Source organism: Panicum virgatum, chromosome 2K (genome assembly GCF_016808335.1).
Source record: "Panicum virgatum strain AP13 chromosome 2K, P.virgatum_v5, whole genome shotgun sequence".
In the NCBI taxonomy this organism is placed as follows: Eukaryota; Viridiplantae; Streptophyta; class Magnoliopsida; order Poales; family Poaceae; genus Panicum; species Panicum virgatum.
This window is the reverse complement of record NC_053137.1, coordinates 51,994,857-52,018,952: the sequence shown is the minus strand read 5'-3', so window position 1 is coordinate 52,018,952 and position 24,096 is coordinate 51,994,857. Positions and strand designations below refer to the sequence as shown.

Here is a 24,096-nt window from a genome sequence, read left to right as displayed (position 1 = left end):
TTGTTGAAGCATGCCTTGAGTTTCGGAGACTTTGGACAATTTTTCGGAGGCTTGGAGAATGATCCAAGTCCATTTGTCCCAAAGTGCCTTGCATTGTAGAAGAGAATCTCCTTGTGCAAGTATTCTCCCCTTGTCACATTGAACATGCACTTGGTCATGCTTTCAAGTTCCTCCTCAAGTTGTTTCTCCCTATCATGGTTAGTCTTTAAACAAGAAGGAGAAGTATGATGACAAGTAGTAGGGTGAGGCAACTCCACAAGATCATCACAAGAAGTATATACGTTGACTTTGATGACTTCTTTTTGAGTTTCTTTTAGTTCTTCATCTAAGGCATCAAAGGCAAGGGCAAGTTCTTGATATTTCATGTTCAAGTTAGCATAATCAAGCTTAAGCTTCTTGTTGCATGAAGTAAGTGACTTATTAAGCACAACTACTTTTTCATGTTTAACATTCAATTCATTGTGCTTAACAAGTAACTTGTCATGCTCCTCTCTAAGTTGCTTGCTAGAAACAATACATGTATCATGAGTTTCTACTACCTCATTGTGTCTAATAAGCAACTCTTTATTTGAGGCCTTAAGCTTAGCATATTCATTTTCAAGAACTTTGCATTTAGATTTGTCATCTAGGATGGTTTGCACTTCATTAGGAGATAAACCATGTTCACTTTCATCACTAGAGGAGTTGTCATCATCGCTCACCTTAGGGTTACCTCTTGCCATGAGACACAAGGATGGTGGAGGTAGAGGTGGCTCATCATCACCATCATCATGGATGGCAATCCCCACTATCTTCTTTTTGAGCATCAAACAAAGCATTTTTGGCTCTAGCATGGTATTTAACTTGTCTTCACTCCATTCACCAACAATGGGGTTTTCGGTGACCTCCCAACACATGACATGGAAAGCCTCTAGATAACCCGTCATGCGGGCTTTCCAATAGCTATAGTTTCTCCCATCAAGTTTGGACGGTCAACTACTCCCCGGGGCCATCTCTAGGAGTTTAAGCCTATTAAAAGAGAGGCTAAGCTCTGATACCAATTGAAAGGATCGAGGCCCAAGAAGGAGGGTTGAATTGGGACTTTTTCAAATTTCTAACTTATCCTTAACCTAGACTAGTATTGCCCAATCTACAAATTTAAAACCTATTCACTAAAGCACACTAGCAAAGGGTTCTTAGGTAGGTAAACATACTATCATGATCATCTTGTCTAGACAAAGACACACAAGCAAGATCAAGTCCTAAACAAGAGATCACACTACCATGCAAGTTGTCCTAGTTAATCTACAAGCAATCAAGAGCAAGAGCAAGAATAAAAGGATTTAATTGCTTAAAGTAAATGCAAGAGACACGAGACAACCGGACTTTTTTCCCGTGGTATCGAGGAGTTGACGCTCCCCCTTAATCCACGTTGGAGCACCCACACAAGGGTATCGCTCCCTTGCTTCACCAAGGAGCAAGTGATCACTAAGAATGCTCCTTCTCCATCTTCGGAACGGCGAGCTTCACACCGTGTATAAGCTTTTTGTCTTGGGACTCCCACAAACTCCAAGAGCTCACCGAGAACCTCCCGATCACCAAGACCGTCGAGGTGCCGTCAAAATACCAAGAGTAACAAGCTCCTAAGCCTTCACTTGACCTACACTCAGTTGGCCCTAACTCAAGTACACTTGCTACACTTGCAAAGGTTGAAATCTTCAAGGTTGGAACACAATTAATGCTCTAGATCTTCATCTCATTGCTCAACTCACTCTCTTCACTTCTCAAGGGTGGCCTCAGGTATTCAATGCGTCAAAGGCAATTTAAATGAGCCAGGGGGTGCCCTTATATAGGGTGCCCTTCATCACATAGCCGTTGGAAGTCCACTGCAGAAAAATCGTGATCATCGGAAGAACCGACGGGTTAGAATTTGACGGCGTCGGTTCAACCGGTCTCTCTGTATCTAAATAGTATCCGTTGGGGATTCTAACACAGTATCCAGGCTTGCGTCATTGCACCGGTGCATGCTTCGAAGGGGCATCGGTTCAACCGGTGATGAAGATGTTCACTGATCCACTCGAACAAGCTTTCTAGAACATAGTACATCCAATGCACCGATGGTCGTTTCTGAAGCATCGGTTCAACCGGTGCTGAAGGCGAGTTGATGTCCACCAAACATGCTCTCTGGAACAAAGTACATCTATTACACCGGTGCTTAGTTTGAGAACATCGGTTCATCCGGTGCTATAGACTATGTTGACTTGATTTCTGCTTGCATCCAGAAGAGATAGACCGACAGGGCATCGGATCTTCCGCCAATCGTCGGAGGAACCGATGCTGTGTCATCGGTTAAACTGGTGCTACTGTTTTTCTTCATTTTCAGTTGAATTGACTTGGATTTGTTTTCAACTTCGATTGTTTCTTCTTCCAAGTGTTGTGTTGACTTCTTTTGACTATCTTGAGCTGTTTTTGAGTGAGTGTGCAAGATTTCTAAGGCCAACTCAATTTTAGTCAAGCTACTAACTCAAGAACCCCTCTTAATAGTACGGTCAATAACTAGAAACTATAAAACCTAGCTAAATGAAGTGTTCTTCATCTCCTTGTGACACTTGAGACTAGAAAGGTCCTTAATCATTGAAATTGAGTCCTTGGCACACATGATTGTTTCGAATTGAGGGGTCTCCTTTCACATTTCATACGAGACTAAACCAAACATTGATTTTTCCTTCAAAACACATATTAGTCGCATACAGTTATCATTGATCACCGAAACTTACCATTAGCATCTATCGGCCTAGATACGCTTCAGACACGCACGAAAATCATCTTGATTTGGGGCATATATCCCTTTACCTTGCAATGACTATAGGGTTTGTCCTCAACCTTTGGGTGGTCTTTTGTGTGATGCTGTTCAAAACGAGCTGGAGGATTGCCTATTTCCGTTTTGTTGATGAGCTCTGTGACAAGATTTACGTGAGTGTGGCAGTAAGATTAGCCATCTGGAAGAGGAACTATGGTATTAGAAGTTGATTATCGTCATGTATTGTATAGGATACCATGGGTTTACTAATCACAACAGAACTTATGTATGGTCGAGTGGCATTTGTGTGTGTCATTGACTCATTGTCTGTGTAGGGGGTAGCTTATGAATATCTACGTGTCCACTTTGATATCTTCCTCACATAAATAAATAAATTGCCCCTGTTTGCTTGTGATCTTTTTTGTTATCCTGTAATTAAAGTCCGTGTTGCAGTGTCGATGGACTATACATTTTGACACCTCGAGAGCTCACTTCATCTTGTAAGATTCATTTACGTGGAACGCACGTATTCGCTCATGGCATGTCAGGCAGGCTCAACACTTCAACAGGGGCGGGGCAAGGGCTTGATCACTTAACATGACGATCGTCGATCGTGACAGGCTTTGCCCAGCAGGTCAATGGGCAAGATGAGGCGCAGTAGTATTTGGGTTCGCCAAAATTCACCGAAATAACTATGCGCAAAAGTTGGTGTGGAAGCTTACCTGAATCTTGTGAAACCTGCACAGGCTTTTGCTGAAACTTAGAAATACTCCTCTCCGAACCTTCTGGGCACGTTGGTCAAGCACCTTGGAGACTGGGATGCAGACCGGTCCTCTCCCAAAAGAAGTTGCCCTGTATTCCGATTTTGTATCAGGGGTCACACCATGTGTAACAAAAACAGAATGTTTCAGCAAAGAGTGTTGCAAGAGATATCGCATCTTCCGGGAAACGATTGAGCGAGATGCTCGCCCCGTTGGCGCAGTCGCGCTCCGGCGAGGTCGAGGAGCGCCCCGACCCGCCCGGGTGATCTCTGGCTCTGAGCCAGACCCAGGCGCCGCAGGCCCTGGCTAACAAGGACACAAGCACGGAGGCCCTGGCTCGATCGACTAAGTTACTTCTTCCGTTCACAAAAGAAAGGAATTAGAAAGATAAAATCCGTACCGATCAAATTAATTTAAAATTAACCAAATTTATAGTATATAGTATTAGCATTTATATCTCCAATAAATTTATTATGACAATACATTCTATAATTAATCTAATTTTTAGAAGAAGGATCATTATACAACCTCCCGCATTCACAAGTGAATGGTTGCAGCCAATTCTGTAATTAATCTAATTGTAGTTATTTTGTATCATGAATGTTATCACTTTTTATATAATTTTAGTCAAAGTTCAAACTGTTTGACTTATCAAAAAATGAGAATTACATTCTTTTATGAATGGAGGGAGTAAGCTCTAAAACACAAAAGCCGCAGACAGCTGATCGATTGAAACTATATGACCAGCACATCTTTCAGAATACATCTTTGACGGTTCCTTCACTTGGACAGACAGATGGTCCAGCGGACAACCGAGTGCAGAATCTAGCTCTACTGTTACTACTGTGTATTCCGCAGAAGAAAACAATGTGCATAATCTCAACTCTCAAGCATAAAGCATGCACGCCAGAAGCGTATCAGCTCAAAATCAGACAAAACAAACAAAAAGGAATCAAGCACGAGAAGTTAGAACCTTCCCATTTTACAGAATAGACCCAGAACACGGTAATTAGGTGATCACGACCGCTGGCCAACCAAAGCACACCTCGCCCGGCCAACGAAAAAGGCAACACGCCACTCAGCTTAGCACACGGTAATGACAAGGAAAAGCCTCAAGTTTGTAGCAGCCTATATAAAGGTGAAGACATGCATTAGTTCACAATGCCGTTATCTGTGTGGAACTACTACTTCATATGCACATGGCAGTACGGCAAGACCGGCGAACGCACCGAAGAGGAAGTGGTTATCTCTTTACATTCTTGTCGGACTGAGAAAGTCAGGCACGTGAAGGTGCTTTTGCATCAAGAGCTGCAGCTGGTGGTGGTTGCGGCTTATGTTGGAGAAGGGGAGAGAGTGCCTTGACTACGATGCTCATGCTGGGTCTAAATTCAGATTCGTATTGCACACAGAGTGCCGCCACCGCTGCAAGCTGCAACAGATGGAAGAGTACCGTTGTAGAGTTAGATATTGGTTCAAGATGTTGCTTACTGCTCATAATCGCAGTAACCACCACATGGAAACATGCACACACAGAAGGGATCGAAGGAAAGAGGCAGACCTTGGCAACACCCTTTGGAGGATACTCTCCCTTCAATCTTGGATCTACACATTGTTTCACTGTATCCTCAGTCAATCGAGGTGTTGCCTGCATAAAATTGACAAAATATACAACAAAGTAGTCATTAATCTGGATGCTCCTTAGCTGACAGTAAATTTAGCTGACAATAAATTAGCATGTGAATTTTGTATTCAAAGTTTTGAAAAGCTACGAACATGCAAAGACATGGCCATGAACTGGATCAAACTGTTCCCATGAATATAGTAAGCAATTGACTTAATCAAAAGAAAACTCCAATTAACCCAAAAACTATCTAAATTAGGTGTGGATGTTTGATGGTTATATCTCCCATATTAAGTAGCGAGAAACAAGACAGGGCTACTAGCTTATTAACCACCTAAAAAATAGCTTGTTATAACCCTTAGACCATAGTACAGGGCAGAGTGACAAAAAAAGGGTATTGACAACAGATCAAAATAAACATTGAAGTGTTGTGGTTTCCAATTAGAATGAACAATACTGGTTTCTGAGAGATATGTGCAAGTACCAGTATAATATGAGATTTTGAAATGTCTTTTGAAAAATTTAGCCAATCAGAGCCAACTCTTGTTGTTCCTCTGTGTACTAATATTTCCCTTTTTCGTTTAATCAACAGAACAGTTGTACCCCATACCACGAGCTGTATTTTGCAACAATTCTTAAGTTGAATTTGCCTTATTAGGAACTAAATTAAATGCTTACCCATGTAACCAGACTCTGCTGACCTCTAGGCATTGTATGATCTACTGGTTTCCTTCCTGTTAGAAGCTCTAAAAGCACAACTCCAAAGCTATACACATCACTTTTCTGAGTTAGCTGGCCTGTCATGGCATACCTGCATTGTTAACAAAGATAAATTTAGAAGATTGCTTGGTATAATTAACCGAGAAGCCCAAATAATGGTTAAGAATTGAGTTGAAAAATTACTCGGGAGCATGGTAGCCGAAGGTTCCAAGGACACGAGTAGAATGCAAACGAGCAGCCATATCTGGAGACTGATTTGAAAGGTTGAAATCTGCAATTTTTGCTTTGTAGTCCTCAAACAGAAGAACATTGCTAGACCGTATATCCCGGTGGACTATCGAAGGCTGCACCTTTTCATGAAGATACTCTAGCCCTTTAGCAGCATCTATAGCAATCTTAACCCGCTGCATCCAGTCAAGTGCTGGGCCAGGCTGTGCACCTGGTACGCCCTTTCTTCCTTTTGTATGACAAAAACGAGAAAAAGCAAAACATATCAGACCATTATTGCATACGAATTGTTTGGAGAATGATGTGCTATGAAAGAAGCATGCGAATGACTTAAAACCTTAAGTAACTATGTGAGTAATATTGGAGAGCCTACATGAATTTACTGGGACACAGTAACATTCATACCATGCAAAATATCATGTAGAGAACCCATTGTAGCAAATTCATAGGCCACTAAACGCTGATTTCCTTCCACACAATATCCAAGCATTTCCACAAAATTATCATGTTTTAGCTTTGAGGCAATGGATACCTACATAGAAGATGAGGATACAGTATATGGTCAATAATAAAAGCTTAATACAGATAGAACAAACAGTACAGAATATAATAACTAGTAAGGCGTGCACATAACTGTAGAACCATTAACCAAACCTGTGTCAGAAACTCATTGTCAAGTTCAGGGTCTGTTGAAGCATCAAGCTTTTTAACAGCAACATGTTTTTCGCTGTCCAGAATAGCGTAATACACTCTTCCATATGATCCCTCGCCAATCAAAGCCTTTGATCCAAAATTGTCGGTCTTTTCTTTCAGTTCTTCAAATGATAATTCAGGGACTTCAATAGGAGGTGGTGCTTTGATAGGATTGCTATTGGCAGCAAAACCATTTCCTGATAGCCATGTAATGACAAATAACTTTAGTCCCCAGCAGCCAAAGCACAACAGGCATAAAGAACAGCGAAGCACACCCCCATTTTCAACATTTTTTTATCACTTCCAAAAATAAATATAGTTTCTTATCAATGTCTTCATTTGAAACAGAAAGATCATAATGGTCCATAATTTGAAAATAATATTTTTATATTTTTTTTAAAAAAGGTCAGATTAGGTGGATACAATCCATTTTCCTATAGATTGGTTGTTCAGAGAACACTAGTGTATGATAGTTCATACTTAACATCCTGAAATTTGCCTCACAGGAAATGATACTATTTGGCATGAACGAAATGTCAACATTTTGGCACAAAATTTACTGAAAATACCGAACATGCTTCTGAAGAATCCAAGACAGTGATATATGAATCTGGTAAATTCAGTTTCCACAAAAATCATTTCTAATCTTCTGAGAACATAGGATCTGTACCGATAACCTTGAAGGTCAACAATTTAACACAAGAAGGACAAGGTAAAAAGAAGGAAGAAGGCAGTACCTTCTTTCTCATCTGGACTGATGGGGAGTTCATTTTCATGTTCACGGTATGATGCATGAAACTGCGTGCAGCAAAACCACCGGCGCATAATGACCTCCCTGTTGACTTCTCCTTGCTTGTATGCCTTCAATGTAAACAACAGAGAAAAAGTTAGCCACCATACACAGTTTCAACTAAGAGTATCACTTCAATTACATGAGAACATTCAAATGAAAAAATAGTGTGCCCTTCTGCACGGGGCTTATAAGGCAACTTTTACTTCCATTGACTGGACAAGGGAGCTCTAGGCTGGCATCCAGTTTTACCAAACACTCCTGGTTTAAGTGAATGATTACCCTCATTCAAGGTGATCACACAACCGTAACGAACTGCTAAAGTTATGTTTCCACATCCTGATCAATAAGCAGATCCATGTACAAGGTGGCTTAACGAAGCAGCGCTAGAGATACCCAGGTACAAGTACAACCACATGTATTTGTATGGTGGCATTCATAAGTCAGAATGTTATATCACATTTTCAAATATCTATCGATTCCAAACGACAGCAGCAGCACGGAAACGCAAATCGGGACAAACACAGCTCCCGCACCAGACTCTACCGCCAAACCCCCCCGCGCGCGCCATCCCCACAGCGCGCCCCGCGCGGCCGCGCGTCCCGAACTCGAGCCGCGAACCTAGCGACGCGCGCAAACCGAATCGGGTCGGAATTGAGCCATCCGGACCCTCGAGGCATCGCATCGGAGAACATCTTCAGCCCCGCCGCGCCTGCCGCCCTCTACCCCGCCAACACCCGACGCAGAGACCAGATGCCAGCACGGCGGCGCCGCGCGCCCAAACCTACCGGGCGCCACAGCCGGCCAGAGCAGACCGTCGCGCCACCGCCACAGCCAAACTCCCCAGCGGAACAACCCCCACGTCCGCACCCAGCGAGACGAAGGGAAGGAGGGAGAGCGGAGGGGGCTCACCTGAGACGGGTCGACGGCGGGCTCGATCCCCCGGGCGGGCGCGAAGAGGACGACGAGGAGGTGGAGGAGACGCGGGAGCGGAGCGGAGCGGAGCGGGGAGAGGTGGGGGAGGGCGGTGGCGGATGAGCTGGCGAAATGATCTCGTGCGGGCTGGTGGGGTTTGGTTGCGGCGCCCCGGCCCGGATCGCTTCGGTGGCGTGGGGGCGGAGACGGTCGCGGAGGTGGCTGGCCTTCCGGTCTTCCGTTCCGTATGACGGTATGAGGCAGAGGCAGGCCGTTCCGTTCCGGGGCCGCGCGCGCGCGACAGCGCGGACGCGTGCCGTGCCGTGCCGTGCGCCGCCCGCGTTTACCAGACTTAACTACCTGCGCACTACGCCTTTGGCCTTTTCTGCCCCCCCCCCCCCCCTTTTCTCTATTCCGCCCGCCGCTCCTCCGCCTCGGCGGTTGCTTCGCTTGTGCACGCCCGCTCCGTACCTGCCCGCCTTGCCCCCCGCTGGTGTTTCTTGCCCCGGCGGCGACAGCTTCAGCGAGTTCTGGGATGGCAAAACAGGCAATGTCCTCCTTGAACTTTTGCTCTTAGATCAAATTAGTCCTTGAACTTTTAGAAAGGTCAATTTGGTCCTCAAACTCTTGCCGGAGGGTTCAATCTCATCTTCCATCCGAGCTGGACATCCACGTTGGCAGGCCAACTCAGCACCCTGACAGCTTAGGGTTCAAGCTCCTGTTGAAATGATCAATCTACCCTGTGTTCGTTTGGACAGACCACATCGAACTCTCTCCAGTCGCTGCCGCTCGCAGCACTCACCGCCCCCTCCCAGCCCGCCAGCTCGCCATCCACAGCCAGCGCACCGCCCCTGACCAGCCTCCTCCCAGCCAGCTGGCTCGCCGTCCCCTCCCAGCATGCGCCACCCCTGACCAGCCTCCTCGCAGCTCACCGCCCCCTCCCATCGAGCTCTCTGGTCGGCCCCCATGGCTGGTCGCCGCCCCCTCCCAGCAACCTTCTCCTAGGTTGTTTGGATTGGAGGGGATTCAGCATCTTGTAATTGGAGCCTGAAATATTTGTGTCAGCATCTGCTACTTTGGGCCTGAAATATTGTGTCAATTTTCGTGCATGTGTATCTCTACTTTTTCAGCTAAAATGCATGTGTATCTATACTTTGCACCTAAAACATTGTCAGCTATGGAGAGCAGGAGCAGCCTGGCAATGGAGAGCCTAGATGCGGTTCTCTGTCCAAACGAGCATGGGGTAGATTGGTCATTTCAACAGGAGCCTGAATCCTAAGCTGGCAGGGTGCTAAGTTCGCCTGCCAACATGGATGTCCGTCCGAGCTGGAGGATGAGATTGAACCCTCCAGCAAGAGTTTGAGGACCAAATTAGCCTTTCTAAAAGTTCAGGGATCAATTTGACCCAAAAGCAAAAGTTCAAGGACAACATTGCCTATTTTACCTTCTGGGATGGGAGCCTTTCGGCCTCTCCGGGTGCCAGGCACGTCCTGGACGGCCGATCTTTTGCAAGCTGCCTGACGTGCCGTCCGGGCTGTGCGTTATGGACTTAAGGTGGCTATTAACACGCTGGCATGCCTTGGCAGGGGAAGGAGAAGATCCGGTAGAAGAGCACATGATTTGGGTGGAGATGGCAATTGGTGCTGGCTGAGGACATTTTCAGGCAAATATGCATCAGGAACAAACCAGATGTAGCCCTCAAATAAAGATTAGCATATAATTTAGCCGTCGGGTGGAGGAACAAGAAACGAAAAGAGCTGGAATTCGTCGTTGAAACTCGTATATAGTTTACTAGCATAGTGTCCATGTGTTGCTACGGGTAATATAAATTTTACTCAGATCTATGTGAGACCACCAATTTTGTACTCTTTCACTCCATGTACAAGTCGTGCCGTGACCATATGAGGTATTGATTGTCCGGGTTCTGATTGGGATTCGAATTTATTTGTTCGGGTTCCGATCGATTGATTTATTCAAGTTCCGATTATGATTTCAATTGAAGGACCGCAGAATTATTGCTTGCTTTAAAAATAGTGTAGATATGTGCGGTTTAAACTCAAACCTAGTTCATAATAATCAAAACAATTATTCCTATATAATCATTCGATACAAATTCTCTTTCAATATTAAACGTTGAGTCCCTTATCAATTTCCCTTATCATCTCAAAGTCCGAACTTATTCTCTCGGGTAGAGTTCAAACTCAATACCTCAACTTAGACCTTGCTATTTGAGGTAATAGTCAATTTCAATTTTCGACCATCTATTTATCCTATCCGGGTGCAGATTGAGTATACACAATCCAAATGAACCTAATTTTGTTGGTTCTTTGAATGAATATGTTTCAAATCATACAAATATTACAAATCATTTGCACCAATTTTTTTGAACTTAATTTATTTTAGACCAAATTTTGGTCCATCCAACGTCAATCTAACCTAACACTAAGTATATATAAGTTATATATTTATACCTAAACTACCCTCACCCATCCGCTCATTTTCCTCCCTGCCGCGCCGCTACTCACTGTGACGGAACCGCCAAATTAAAACTCTAATTAAGCGTAATGGCCGTCATTTGAAGACATCGGGCGCATTAGCTTAACGGCTTAATTTGGCGATCCTTTCTCAACTTACGGCCCGATCGAAACAACACCGGTAGTCACACGCGAAGGCGAGCGCGGATGGTACAAACACGACACATTACTTAAAAATACAATAGTGATCACGACACGTAACATTAAGTTTACAAGCTGAGTTCAAATACATAAATAATTTACAAAACTTTACAATAGATGTGACTGAAGTTCGAATCTAAAAGATCCTACAACTACTTTAGCTTCCATCAGTTCTGCTCTTTCAAGACCGGTCAGACCGGTTCTACCAACCGGTCGTACCAGTCGGCACTACCTGCCGACTCCACCGGTCAGACCGGTCTCAAGTGTACAACTCGACAACACCCTAACCTAAGGGTATCGCTCCATCACTTCCCACCCCTCTGCATCTCTGCGGACAAATTTAACGCAGCAGGGACAGAAATCGACGTCCGGATGTCCTGAAATAATAATTGTGGCAATAAACCCTGAGTATACTAATACTCAGTCAGGCTTACCCGACCAGTGGGTATATCTTAGCCCACATATCTAGAAATGCACGGCATTTGGCTGGTGGTTATTTTGCAGAAAGATTGACTAAAGTAATTCCTTACTTTCATTATTTTAGCTCTAGTTTTCTATGTAAATTAACTCACATCTATTATTTGCATAGACCCACTATAGCAATCATGGTAAGGCAAGCAAAAATAATTCCATATGCTCAATATTATATATATATATATATATATATATATATATATATATATATATATATATATATATATATAAAACTCACATTCTAACATTTTGCTACGATGCAGCAAAGAGATCAAGGCCCTCATAACCGCGAGACACGGCGAATCGATCCGATTTAATCTTGCAAGGTGGACCTAACCAACACGGCACGTATTTGCCCCGTCGGACTATACATGACAACCATTCCCCTCACTGCCTCGAACTACAGAACCGCCCCACCTGCATATAGTCAGCCGAGCCCTACGAGAGACCACCAAAAGTAAACATATGCATCACGATTCTCCGCGGCCACTCGACTCGCCCTAAGGGGTGGGTAGAAGTTCTGTACTTTCGAAGCAAGGCAGTACTCGGCTTACCGGTTTCGACTACCTCCTACTCCCGGCGTGCTGTTAGTACAATTCAATCCCCGATCAGCACTGCCGACAACGACCGGTCCTTAATCGACTCAGACGGGGCTAAGGCACCCAGGAACCCTGTCCTGCGGCCATACCTATACATCATCCCCGCCCGGTCTCACATCTCCATCTCCATTTCAATAACTCAGGTACTATAATATCAGTGGACATAACCTATATCTCGCGAGTAACTGGATATTACTCGACTTCTATATATCCTATATCTCGCGAGTGACAAGAAGTCACTCGACTTCTATCGAGAACTCTGAAGCATAGCATTACTATCGTCCTATCATACTAGTATAAACTCAAGGAAACATAGAGATCATGCAACTAGGGTTTCAACCAATTTCTATACGTAATGCACAAGTAATAGATATATATATATATATTGTCATAATTTAAATTAATAGGTTGTGCTCCGGGGTTTGCCTTGCGTCTGCTGCTCAACACTGGGGTGAGTTGGGCCTTGGGCCGACTCCCCACGAACCTCCTCCTGCGGGGCTTGCCCCTGCGGCTCCTGTGGCTCCGCAACCACCTCGTATACGACCTCCTCCGCCGCGGCTGCTACACGTATGCATATGCATATGACATGAGAATGCGTGCATGACTTATAAAAATTACTAGCAACTAATAGCCAAAATAATTTCTAACCGATTGTACCCACTACCCCGACTTTACACCCTCTCAGCCAACCCCCATCGGTCAGACCGGCCCATCCGACCGGTCACACTAACCCAGCCGCATCACCGGTCAGACCAGTCCCTCCGACCGGTCAGACCGGTCCCAACCAGAACAGAAGCTAGAATCCAAGACGCGGCGAAAATCGTCCACCAATTCTAAAACCCTTCTATGATCTAGTTCAGGGATACACTAGGACGTATTTGACCGGAGGGAATCGATTACAACCATTTAGAACGAGAGATCGAGCCAAACCCTTGTTTACCTTGAGGTGAGCTCTCCCTTACACCAAGAACTTGAATCCAAGCGACTCAAGGAAGGAACACAGGGAGTTGATGATCCTCCACGCCGATTGAATCTTCCTTCAACCTTGGATCAAGTGGGAAGGGAGTGATTCGGATTCTAGGGTTTGGGGGAGAAATGAGAGGGGGAGAGCCTGAGCTCGGGCTGAGCACGGGGAGGGTGAGGGAGATGGTGGGGAGAAGAGAGAGTGTGATTTAAATGCTGTGGGGTCCAAATCTGCCAACTCGGGTTCGACCGGTCAGACCGGTCGCCTATACCGGTCAGACCGGTCCGGGCTGAACTGGCCCAGACTTGTTAAAAAGTTTCCCTCCATTGGTTTGTGGTGCTAACGGTCGTAATTAGCCTTAATGACAGGTAATTAACACCTGAGGTGTTACACTCACGTAGTCACCTCCTTCCTTCTCTGCTCTATCTTCCACCCGAAGCAGTAGTGCAGCACACAGCAAGCCGTGGTCCTCCTCTCCGGCACACATCAACTGCAGCTCGAGACCACAAAGTAGCACATTGCTCGCGATCTTCCTTAGCCCTGAGCTGCTAATAATGCTCCCTCCCACCTCCGACCTCGCTTCTTCCTCCAATCAGCTGTCAGGATGTATGACGACGCTGAAGACGGCGACACGATCGCTGCTCGCTCCGGGCCTTCTTGTGATTATTGTCTGAAGACGGCGACACGAGCGCTGCTCGCTCCGGGCCTTCTTGTGATTGGCCGCTGCGTGGATTATATATTTACGTGTGATCGTAGCTCTCGGTAACGGAAGCGGAGTCCGCGTCAGAAATGGATCATGGTCGTGCGTGGCTCCATTGCGGGCTTAGGGAAGGCTGTCGTGGCAACAGGCACGGGTTGAAGACGGACCAGATGGGACCGTGAAGCCCACGGACCAAAACTGAAAGAGTTGACGGACGAAAACTAAACTAACCAGGCAGAAAATTTCCTTCTTTACTTTTAGATAGAGAAATAGGTATAAAGAATAGTAGAGATATAGATAGAGATAGGCAAATATGCCCGTACATTGTTATGAATAAAGTTGATATATGTATCGGATATGTGCAGTTATTCATACGTTAATTTATAGGAATCTACGTGATCGAGTCGTGGACGGAGAGCTTGTCCGATTTATATATGGGGTAGGCTAAGGCCCACATGTCAATAATATAATACGGACCAAACTAAAAATTTAGGTGGAAATTTTACTCGTTTTAGAAATAGGTATAGATATAGTTTGGGGACGCACATGTACAATTTCGCAGGTTCTTCTTGACAAGTGCAACCAAGGAAAGACACGGGGAAATACCAGAAAAGAAAGCTACGCCCAAACGTTGTCGTGCCAATTCAGTCCAACAGGCCCAAGGAGGTGTGGGTGTGGTTCAGTGGTCGGGCCGAATCCACCCGGTCTGGATAATAGCTCCGCATGGGAATTGTGCAAGATAGCATCTGTCACCGACTCACCTCTTTCCACTTTGGCGTCACATCAACGTATGGATGCATTGTTCTTGCTACAGAAAATCAACATTCTATCAGACGTTAGCTTTGGATGCTTGGCGCCACATGTGTTGTTCACTTTAGCCTGTACACAGTACCAGCGTCCAAACGACATCTTGTCTTCACACGCACACGTCCAAAATCATTCTGCTGCCGACTGTAGACGTTCAAGTCGCTCCAAGCAAGTCCCAAAATGTTCTCATCAATCCATTCAATTTGAGGTTCGTGTCTCACGTTCCAAGCCACGGGCCACCAGTCTTAACAAGCCCTGCAATTGCAAAGAAGGACGTATAAGCAATCTGGCTCACGTATGCATTACAAGGGTCTTACCTCGGAGAAGCATTGCACATTTTGTTCAAACTGGTTGAATTAATATGATGAAGTGGTGACGCCAATCATCCAACCCCCAGTGCTGAAAATCAATCTTGTAAAGTCGTAGCAAGTAATTGGCAGACAGCAAGCATAGAGCCCCAATGACTCCAGCATTAGCCATTATAGCTCCTGAAATTATAAGAGTGTGCTATAACCTCTACACAGAATCTTTTAGATGCAGATTTTCAAAATGATAAGGTTGCCCATCAATAGAACAAACTCAGCTCTCACATAGAAGTGATCTGACTTCGACGCCGTTTTCAGCTGGCTGGCGAACAGTCTAGAGAGAGGAGAGGCAGCACCAACGGCTGGCATGACAAGAGTTCATCCACAGAAGCTGGGTGTAGGCTGTTTGCAGTGCGGGGAAATTCCCTGGTGCCTTTTCCCCCTTGCGATGAAAGAACTTTAAAAATCCAAAGCTGATCCACTACCTTTCTGCTTGCAATGTCCTTGTGGAGATGCCCATCTGATCTGCAAGACAATACCTTTATTCCAAGATGATCGTTAGAAGTTGGGTATATTCCTTCCAAAAGTGTTTTGTGCTCTCACTGTACACTTGCATGTCTTCAAGCAACTTTTCTGAAGTACACGTGCAAAGTAATAGTTATCTAATACAAGTCAAATAGTAAAAACTAATTTGCACGGTATGCAGCTATGACTTCTGGAACAAAATGAGTACCCTAATGCATGTAACTGATATTCATTATATTTGTTGCTTACACTCCAGCATATAGTCTTATATGTCATTTAGAAAAGGTGAAACAAGCCTAGGACAGTACGGAGTACATATTATGAAACTTACGACAAAGTGGAGTATAAGGTAGAGGATGTTGTTTTCAAGTAGAGAGTAGAGTACAAGGTACAGAATGTATAAGGCAGTGGTCCTCACCTTTTATTCCGTGCTGAAAAAAAAGAAGCAGCAAATCTGCATGGATCATTTATGGCAGTTGCAGATATTGACGCATATGTGGAGAGCAGAAGCAGAATGTGATGTTCTGGCTGGAAGATCTTGAATGCAAGCTCCATATTAAGATATGACTCTATACCCCTTGGAAATTCTAAATGGCCATTAGTGCCATCAAAAGTTTAATTTCTTCTCGCAAGGAGATTTTAAATGCCGTGGCGAACCTGGAATTATGATATCAAAACATTGATGCGCCCACTCAAGCCAGGAGATGCTTCTCTGGTTCTTGTTTGGTTCGAATAGTTCTGTACATGCGAACAGCTGTATTCTGTGGACAAGGGATGATGTAGCAAGAAGTGAATGCATGACAATTGTATGAAAATGTAAACATAAGTATGAGAAAGAATAGGAATGTCATGTAGAAATGAACCACCAATGATGGTCTTGTAGAGCAGATCCAGGGAAGGTGACGAGTGAAGTACTAGATACTCCAACTGCCATCAAGGAAAAGCAAATAAAGAGAAGAATGAAAATTGCCAATGACCGGCTCCTACCTCCCCAGGTTTCGTACTGCTGCATTGTGATGTTGATCCAAAGAATCTTTCTCCAGCTATGTGCTCACCACTCAGAGTAGTATCGTTGAACATGAAATGACTCATCGTGAGCCTTTGGCCAAGCCCCGGCAAGGCGCCATGCAGGGGAGGCTAACTCTTGGAGCTTTAAGCATACCTCCAGATCTTTGGAGAATATATGCATGAAAAACTGACCATATTATATCATTCACAAAGATCGTACAGCTTCACCTACAACTAGGCCATCTGGAGGTTGATAGGTGCTCTACATGTCCATGCAGCAAAGAAGCAACTATAAGTGAAAATGATAATATAATATGGAAAGTAAGATTCCATCTCCTTATAGTGCTCAATGGAATGTTGTGAACATAAAGTGGATGCTTCACAACTAATATAAATTTACGAAGGACTGCTCTGTTCTTCCCACAGGAAAAACATCGTTTGATAGCCCTTCCACCATACTGTAGTTTCCACCTCAGTTGAACATCAACAAAGCTCTCTTCCATAGTCGCCAGCTCATTTATAATACTGAACTATGTCACGAGGCAGGGATCCTTTGGCATTGAGCCAGGTAATTGGTGATGTGTTGGATCCTTTTGTTAAGTCAGCAACAATGAGGATTAATTATGGTGACAAGGAGATCACAAATGGAACTGGACTACGAGCATCAGCAGTGCTCAATGCACCACATGTTGAGATTGAAGGCCACGACCAAGCAAAGCTTTACACTCTTGTAAGTGACCATATAATAGATTGTTGGATCATGATATGTAGTGTGCAGGTGTTTTCTGCATTGCATTAGGTAAGATGAACATGACTTTAATTCCAAGAAAAGGTTCAACTAAAAATATTACTCTAATGTAAGAAGAGGTAACGCTTAATATAACTAGAGGAGTTCTTAGAGTAATACATGCACATCAAACACTTACTAATTTATTATTTATACGTTTCTTTCTCCTTCAGAAAAAAAATATACAACATAGAGATGCTGTTCTACTTAAATAAGCAATAAACTTGCACAAATGTTGATTTGTGTAAATACATCTCACTTTCAACGATCTATGAATTATTGATTAGGTTGCACTGAGTGTTGCGAGAACAAATACAGAGAATCCCATCGGATGGTATTTGTTGGTTATACAAAAAACACATAGAATCCTTTTGCTGATGATCAAGTCCATGTATCCTGCATGCTATTTTAGAATATGCTTCTGCACCCTATCTTGTATGTGCTCTCTGGTACAAGGATATCGGATAGGATAAGGCCTTACAAGTACATTCGTTGCGTGGCGCTCTGTCAAGTTGCTGCCTACAAACAGTCTACTGAATAAACATGGGCAGAATTTAAAAAACTGTACTGTCATTGGACTGTACCACATATTTCAAGCCTAGCCTTCGTGGTAAAAAAAAAGAACTAAGAAAAGTTGCACACAAGATAAATTACTCTCACACCCTTACGATTCTTTCTTGCTCAGAGACACATGGCTAGAGGTGCTTAGGAACTTCGAGTTTTATCACAACTTATGGCTGGTTTTGTTTTTTTTTTAACACCAACCAGTAAGGTCACCAAAAGTACTCTCTTGTGTCTCATTTGTGATGTAGAATTAAGTCTCAGCTCCTTTATAACACATGTAACTCGATATATCAATATACAAATGCTAAACAAAGTTACCTCTTCTAAGGTTATGGTGGATCCTGATGCACCAAGTCCAAGCAAACCAGAGTACAGGGAATATCTACAATGGTGAGAGCTTATTATATTTATTATTCAAGTTCAATGTTGCATTGGTTCTTTTTTAAACTCTGGATAGTGCCACCTTCCAAGCAAACCACATTTTTTTTACGTTTGTAGTTCAAGAACCCCTTACCTAGACAACCTGCAGGATTGGATGCAACCCTCTCGAAAAAGGAGGGGGGTGTTTCTTTTCCATCCATCAACATCTGAAGAAATCTTGTTGTGTATGCTATTGGGTAAGAAAGCACAATTTCTGCGATAGCATAGTTTTTTTCCCTATCACTGTAGTTCACTTAATCTAAATCTCTTTGTTCACTGTGTTTATTGTCAACAATTATTAGTTTCCAGTTAAGTTGATATCTGTAGCTTGGAAATAAAATAAATAACAGTGCATCTTATATCATTACAATAGTTTCTAAATTCGTCAAGATATTTTACAAATTAGGCTTGGACAAGGTAACTGAAAAGGCATCATAGAAAAAACTGTCAATTCATTACTTCATGGATAGATATATTAGAGAAAAAACAGTAATGGACCACACATTCTAACCTGGCTACTTTAAGATCATCATTCTCAGTTGTTACAATTATCAAACATAGCAAGGTAAATTGTCATAGTATTTAATAAAATAAGGCATTAGTTACAAGATTGACGTGGAAAATTTCACATATGCATGCATGCAAAGGTTATATACTTATATTGATAGTCTGAACCACCGGGGGGGGGGGGGGCGAGACTAGAGTTAAGAGAAAATTCATCAAAAAAGCCAAGTGGTATATCACTATTACTTATACTCTGTACCACTGACATATATTGCTAGAACAATACTTACCATGCTCAACTGACAATTATAGATGTTTAATTACAACTTTACAAGGAGACTATCAGACTATAAGCTCGAGAATTGTGGTTACTGGTTAGGATTATCTAGAAAAGTTATAAACTACGAAATCTGTGCCTAGGAGTATCTAAAAGTTGACCGAACTGGCAGAAGGTATCAATTTATAAACTTCTAATATGATGGTCCAATGTAACATAATAGAAGATAGCCATTTGCAGAAATGAAGTTTCTTGTTTGGTTAATTGATCAAATTCTAGATTGCTACTTGCTATTAAGAATCAACCGTCAGAATATAAATGAAAAACTCATAGAATAGATTACGTTTATGAGTGTGATATGTGAATGTTCACCTCACCTGTTCTTGATACGAACGCTCAACTAACTGCATACATCAATATTAATCTCCTGATTCATGTATGGTTTTCATAGTTATGTGCTTAATTTAGTTTTAAAAAGTTAATTACTTAATTATCTGCATTGTACATTAGTGATTGTAATGTGGATTAAAGATCTAAAGGTGGGGCCCTTGTATCTTTTCTTATTGTCTGTTTTCTACAGGTTGGTGACAGATATACCAGAGGCAAGAGACATACGTTTTGGTGGGTACCACATTATCTAGCCTCTTCTTACTGAATTAGCATTTAAGACACAGCTCTTCAAACATTTCTTTCTGAGGACTAGGTCTTAAACATTATTTTTACAGTAACACAAAAGGCAAACTCAAGATTCACTTTCTGTCACAATCAAATATACATAACCTGTGTAATCTTCCACTTAATGTAAACATTTCACCAGCACCTTGCTCTTGGCAATGAACAAAATCATGTGGTCAGTCAAATCTATGTCAAACAGCAAAACATTTGATAATAGAAAAGGAAATAACTATGGAAGAGTAATTAGTGCAATGTAACACGTTTGAGTTTGACCAATAACTGTACGAACTTAGCAAAGAGATAAAGGCTTTGACGATATTTTGGTGAGCAAATGGTTACATAAATTACATTTTAAAGATGGTATGTAAAGCATTTACAATAGAACCTTTATACATGTATATCTTGTTCCATGCTTGTGTTCTTGTACCTGACATCCATGCTTAGCAGTACCAGTGTCCAAATTTTGAAGAAAGATGTGTGCATGGACATATAGTAAATTCCAAAATTTTGTACCGAACTAACATCAACTCGATAGTTGTCTAAATAGTCCCCTGCCAGTTGCAAGTGGTGTCATGTTACATACCAGAATCCGAAATTGGCATCAAGAAATATCTGTGCCACACTGCCACGTGCATGCTAGGTGAATTTAGCACCATTCAGGGATTGAGAAGAATAGGATTGGGTAATTTTATTGAAGACTAAACTATACTGAATCATTTTAATAATGCATACCTATGAATCAAATGTAAAGCACCTTAGAGAGAGGGGATGAGCCCCACTCTAATGTGTGACTTCACCTATTTTGATGCAGGTTAAGCAGTTGGACGGTTGTTATCTGCCCAACAGCGCCTCAAGTTGAGTATCTGAGATCATGTTATTTACTGTGGGTCCCACTATATCACTTAAGTCAGTGTGGCAAGACTTCTACAGGAAATCAAGTAGATGGATGTTGATATCGTTACCTGCTTCACTGCTTGACAATATACAATGCTCGACAATTGGCATCTTCTGTGTGGGCCCATAGAAATATGGGACACAGTTGTATATTAAATCTGCGGGACATCCTAAGAACTTTAAACATTAGAAGTTAGAACTTCCATTTCCAGACAAAAATAAAATATGGAAAGAAATTAGTGTTCAGATTAAATACGAGATCATAAGGTTGCCAAATTGCTTTCTGGTTCAGGGTCCCCTTCAAGAAGCTGCCAGCTAATCCCACAAATTATAGTTATTAGTTCTCGCAAAATACTAGTGCTGCGACTTTTTTTGAGAACTGCATCAAGGACTTCTTCTAAGTCATGCAATATCACTGGATTCATAAACGTATCTTTAGTAACACATGCAAATCTAGCAGCACAGTCTTTTGATAGGCTCACCAAGTTCTGTTCTTCTTAGGCCACCAGATAGACAGACTTCTTTGTTAATCATTCAAGACTGCAAGAAAGTTTTAAGTAAACTTTGAACAAATCACAAAATTACCATCATAATCATAATAGACCGAATGCATTTTGCGAATTTATGATTCATAGTTGATCATACTTTATCCCTTTATCTCCCTTTTCATGTATGGTTAATAATGGGAACATTCCACCTCTCGATAATATATGTGCAGCTCTGGATGATACAAGGGTTTATGCTATAGGTAGCAATAACTCCATCGCCACAGGCTATTTGTGCGTGTGTGGGTGGGGGAGGGCGTGGGAACAGTTAGAAAAGTCAGTACTGTAGAATGGTTATAGGTAGCCTTCACCTTAAAAATTGAAATTACAGTAAGCTTTCTAATAAGGAATACAAACTTTTTCAGGCAATGAAATAGTTCCCTACGAAAGCCCAAGGCCGCCTGCTGGAATTCATCGAATTGTTTTTGTGTTATTCAAACAGCAAGCACGACAGACAGTTTATGCACCAGGATGGCGGCAAAATTTCAACATCAGAGACTTCTCAGCAATCTACAATCTCGGAGCACCAGTTGCTGCATTATACTTCAACTGCCAAAAGGAGAGCGGTGTTGGTGGCAGAAGGTAGGACAGAACTTTCCATTTTAAAATAATACAACTGTAGATGTTAGACACTAAGTCATACAAAATCCAAAAGGGCCCTCTTTCTAGTAGAAACCATGACAATAGTTGAGCCATTAGTTTTTAATGATGATCTTTCAAAAAAGTAGTCATTAATAACATCTAATCCGACACAAGCACAAAATCTACAAAGGTTGATGTAATAAATTTAGAAGAGGAATACTCTAAATCTAACAGAAATAATTTGCTTCCAATAATATAGTAAACAGATTTAGAGCTTAATTTCCTTGGTTTGGAACATATGCATTTTACGAGATGAGTGTACTTTCCTAATGTTCTGTAGGCCACAATCAAGCTTTCCTAATGTTCTGTAGGCCACAATCAAGCTATGTAACTTAAGTGGTGTTTTTAGCTATACAACTCATTGCATATATACAAAAAGAAAAGGCTCTACCCATTTAGTGGTGAACAATTATGCTTGGTCACCCCTCCAGACAACGGCTATTTCAAGAAACAAGTGATACCACCTGTAAAAAAAATAGACACACAATACAAGCAGTAGAAATAAGAAAAATGTTCCACAGCACTGGCATATGCAAGAAAGAGGCACACAGAAATTCACCATTAATATCAACAACTCTCCCTCTGTTTACTTATATGAGAAATCAGGCATGTTGTTCTAGGAGAATAGTTCCTTTGGACATTACCAACTCTTAACAATATTTTATGGGTGGTTTAACAGGTTTCTGGGATCAAGCTGAAGTACAGATACAGAAAAACATCTACAACAAGGAAGAAGCATTCACAATTCAGAATCTGATATCCATATAAAACAGTTGAAAACATATGAGATGTTAGTTGACAGTTAAGCACTAGAGTAATCGACTTATATCATATGAAACAAACTAGCATTTGGAGGTTATCTTCTTATGTCACTAGGCCTCAATAAAATATTACGATGTTGATATTAGCAATTATGAGGAAAGGTGTTCAGTTGGAAAAAAAATGGTGTTCCAAAGTTCAAGTATCAAAAAAATATTCAAACTATAAATCTGCTTGGTGGTTTTCCGAAGCATAATGAAGGAGGCCATGGACGTGACCATCCTGCCTATTAGTGTTCTAAAATTCAAGTATAAACCTGCATGGTGGGTTCTCCTCCTGGGTTTTTTCCCTGAGCCTTGCAGACACAAAATCTGCAGTTCTGAAGGCCTTATAAACTTAAATTGCTGTGGAAGATTTTCTTTTTTTGTCAAGAGAACAAGGATTGCATATCCAGATATTCCTCGTGATGGCATATACAAATGGGACCATGGAGACCTTAAAGTAAGATTAGAAAAGGGAAAGAATTACAGGACTCTGACATTAAAATAGAGTTAAGGAACGAAAGAAAATCAATGTAAGATCCACCAAGGGATATAATGGATATCAAATTAACCAAGCAAATCAATGTTCAACCACGGAACGAAACAAATATAGCAGATAACTTGTAAAAATGGCATCTACATCTACATAGATAAATGCAATACATAAAGAATGATAAACACTAATATTATTCAACACTTGAGCTTGCAGTGATGATATGGAGAGCGAGTCTGATCAAACCAACCAACGCATCAAGAAATTACCCACACAGCAAAGTGCACTTCGGTGCTCTGATAATGCGTGCTCAAATAACTAACAGATTGGTCCAGCTCTCTCTAGTACCTGGCAGTGACCTCACACACATCCCAGCGTCCATTCCAAGTTTCCATCTACAATACGCCACGCAACGCGTCTAGGAAACTCAACCGCCTAGCGGCGCAACGTTAGCTTTGAACCGTGCGTCCCCCGGCCTCAACCGCCGGGGCGCGCTCACCGCTCGACACCGCCGCAACGATACCGAATCGCCAGCACTGATTGAATCGTAGCGATACCCATAAGGAGTATCCCTCCCGAGAAAAAGCGGGAGGATCGCAAGGAATTGGGGCCGGAGAAGGCACATTACCGTTGAGGGGAACTGGAGAAGAGGATCACGGCTCGACGATGCGATGCGATGCGACCCGGCCGAAGCGACCGGATGTCGTTCCGGTTGCTCCTGGGGAAGGCGGGCGGCGCAGGAGAGATGCTTGCGTTGGTTGGTGTGTCACTGCGGACAGCGCTTGTCCTCGGCGGAGCCTGGGGTGAGACTCGGTTTCAGGGAGGGGAGGGGACGGTGGGCGGTGGCCTACCCGCCGACGGCGTCCACGCCGACAAGGAGGTGGGACGCCGGCGTTCACGGCGAGAAAGACTGCGGACGCCGGAGTTTGGG

At 42.8% G+C, this 24,096-nt stretch overlaps 1 protein-coding gene and 2 long non-coding RNA genes across 5 annotated transcripts; 1 reads left to right on the top strand and 2 right to left on the bottom strand.

Annotated features, from left to right (window-relative positions):
• Window positions 1-4,247: 4,247 nt before the first annotated feature.
• LOC120683770 (PTI1-like tyrosine-protein kinase 3) lies at window positions 4,248-8,666 on the bottom strand. Of its 2 annotated transcripts, XM_039965852.1 has the most exons (9): window positions 8,505-8,666; window positions 7,540-7,663; window positions 6,764-6,999; window positions 6,515-6,641; window positions 6,065-6,338; window positions 5,840-5,972; window positions 5,099-5,185; window positions 4,770-4,969; window positions 4,248-4,668 (listed from the first exon to the last, which is right to left on the bottom strand). In XM_039965852.1, exons 2-8 carry the CDS (start codon window positions 7,625-7,627, stop codon window positions 4,817-4,819), a joined length of 1,098 nt encoding a protein of 365 aa, XP_039821786.1. In that variant the 5' UTR covers window positions 7,628-7,663; window positions 8,505-8,666; the 3' UTR covers window positions 4,248-4,668; window positions 4,770-4,816. The 2 variants fall into 2 exon arrangements, with proteins under 2 accessions (XP_039821786.1, XP_039821780.1); XM_039965846.1 differs by having other exon boundaries at window positions 4,415-4,969.
• Window positions 8,667-14,401: 5,735 nt separating this feature from the next.
• LOC120683756 lies at window positions 14,402-24,096 on the bottom strand. Its single transcript, XR_005678911.1, has 2 exons — window positions 15,975-24,096; window positions 14,402-15,570 (listed from the first exon to the last, which is right to left on the bottom strand). It is a non-coding gene; the product is annotated as an uncharacterized LOC120683756 (long non-coding RNA).
• LOC120683747 lies at window positions 16,973-22,860 on the top strand. Of its 2 annotated transcripts, XR_005678907.1 has the most exons (7): window positions 16,973-17,294; window positions 18,244-18,305; window positions 18,414-18,532; window positions 19,697-19,737; window positions 20,603-20,645; window positions 21,596-21,812; window positions 22,552-22,860. It is a non-coding gene; the product is annotated as an uncharacterized LOC120683747 (long non-coding RNA). The 2 variants fall into 2 exon arrangements; XR_005678904.1 differs by having other exon boundaries at window positions 17,035-17,294; window positions 18,414-19,737; window positions 20,603-21,812.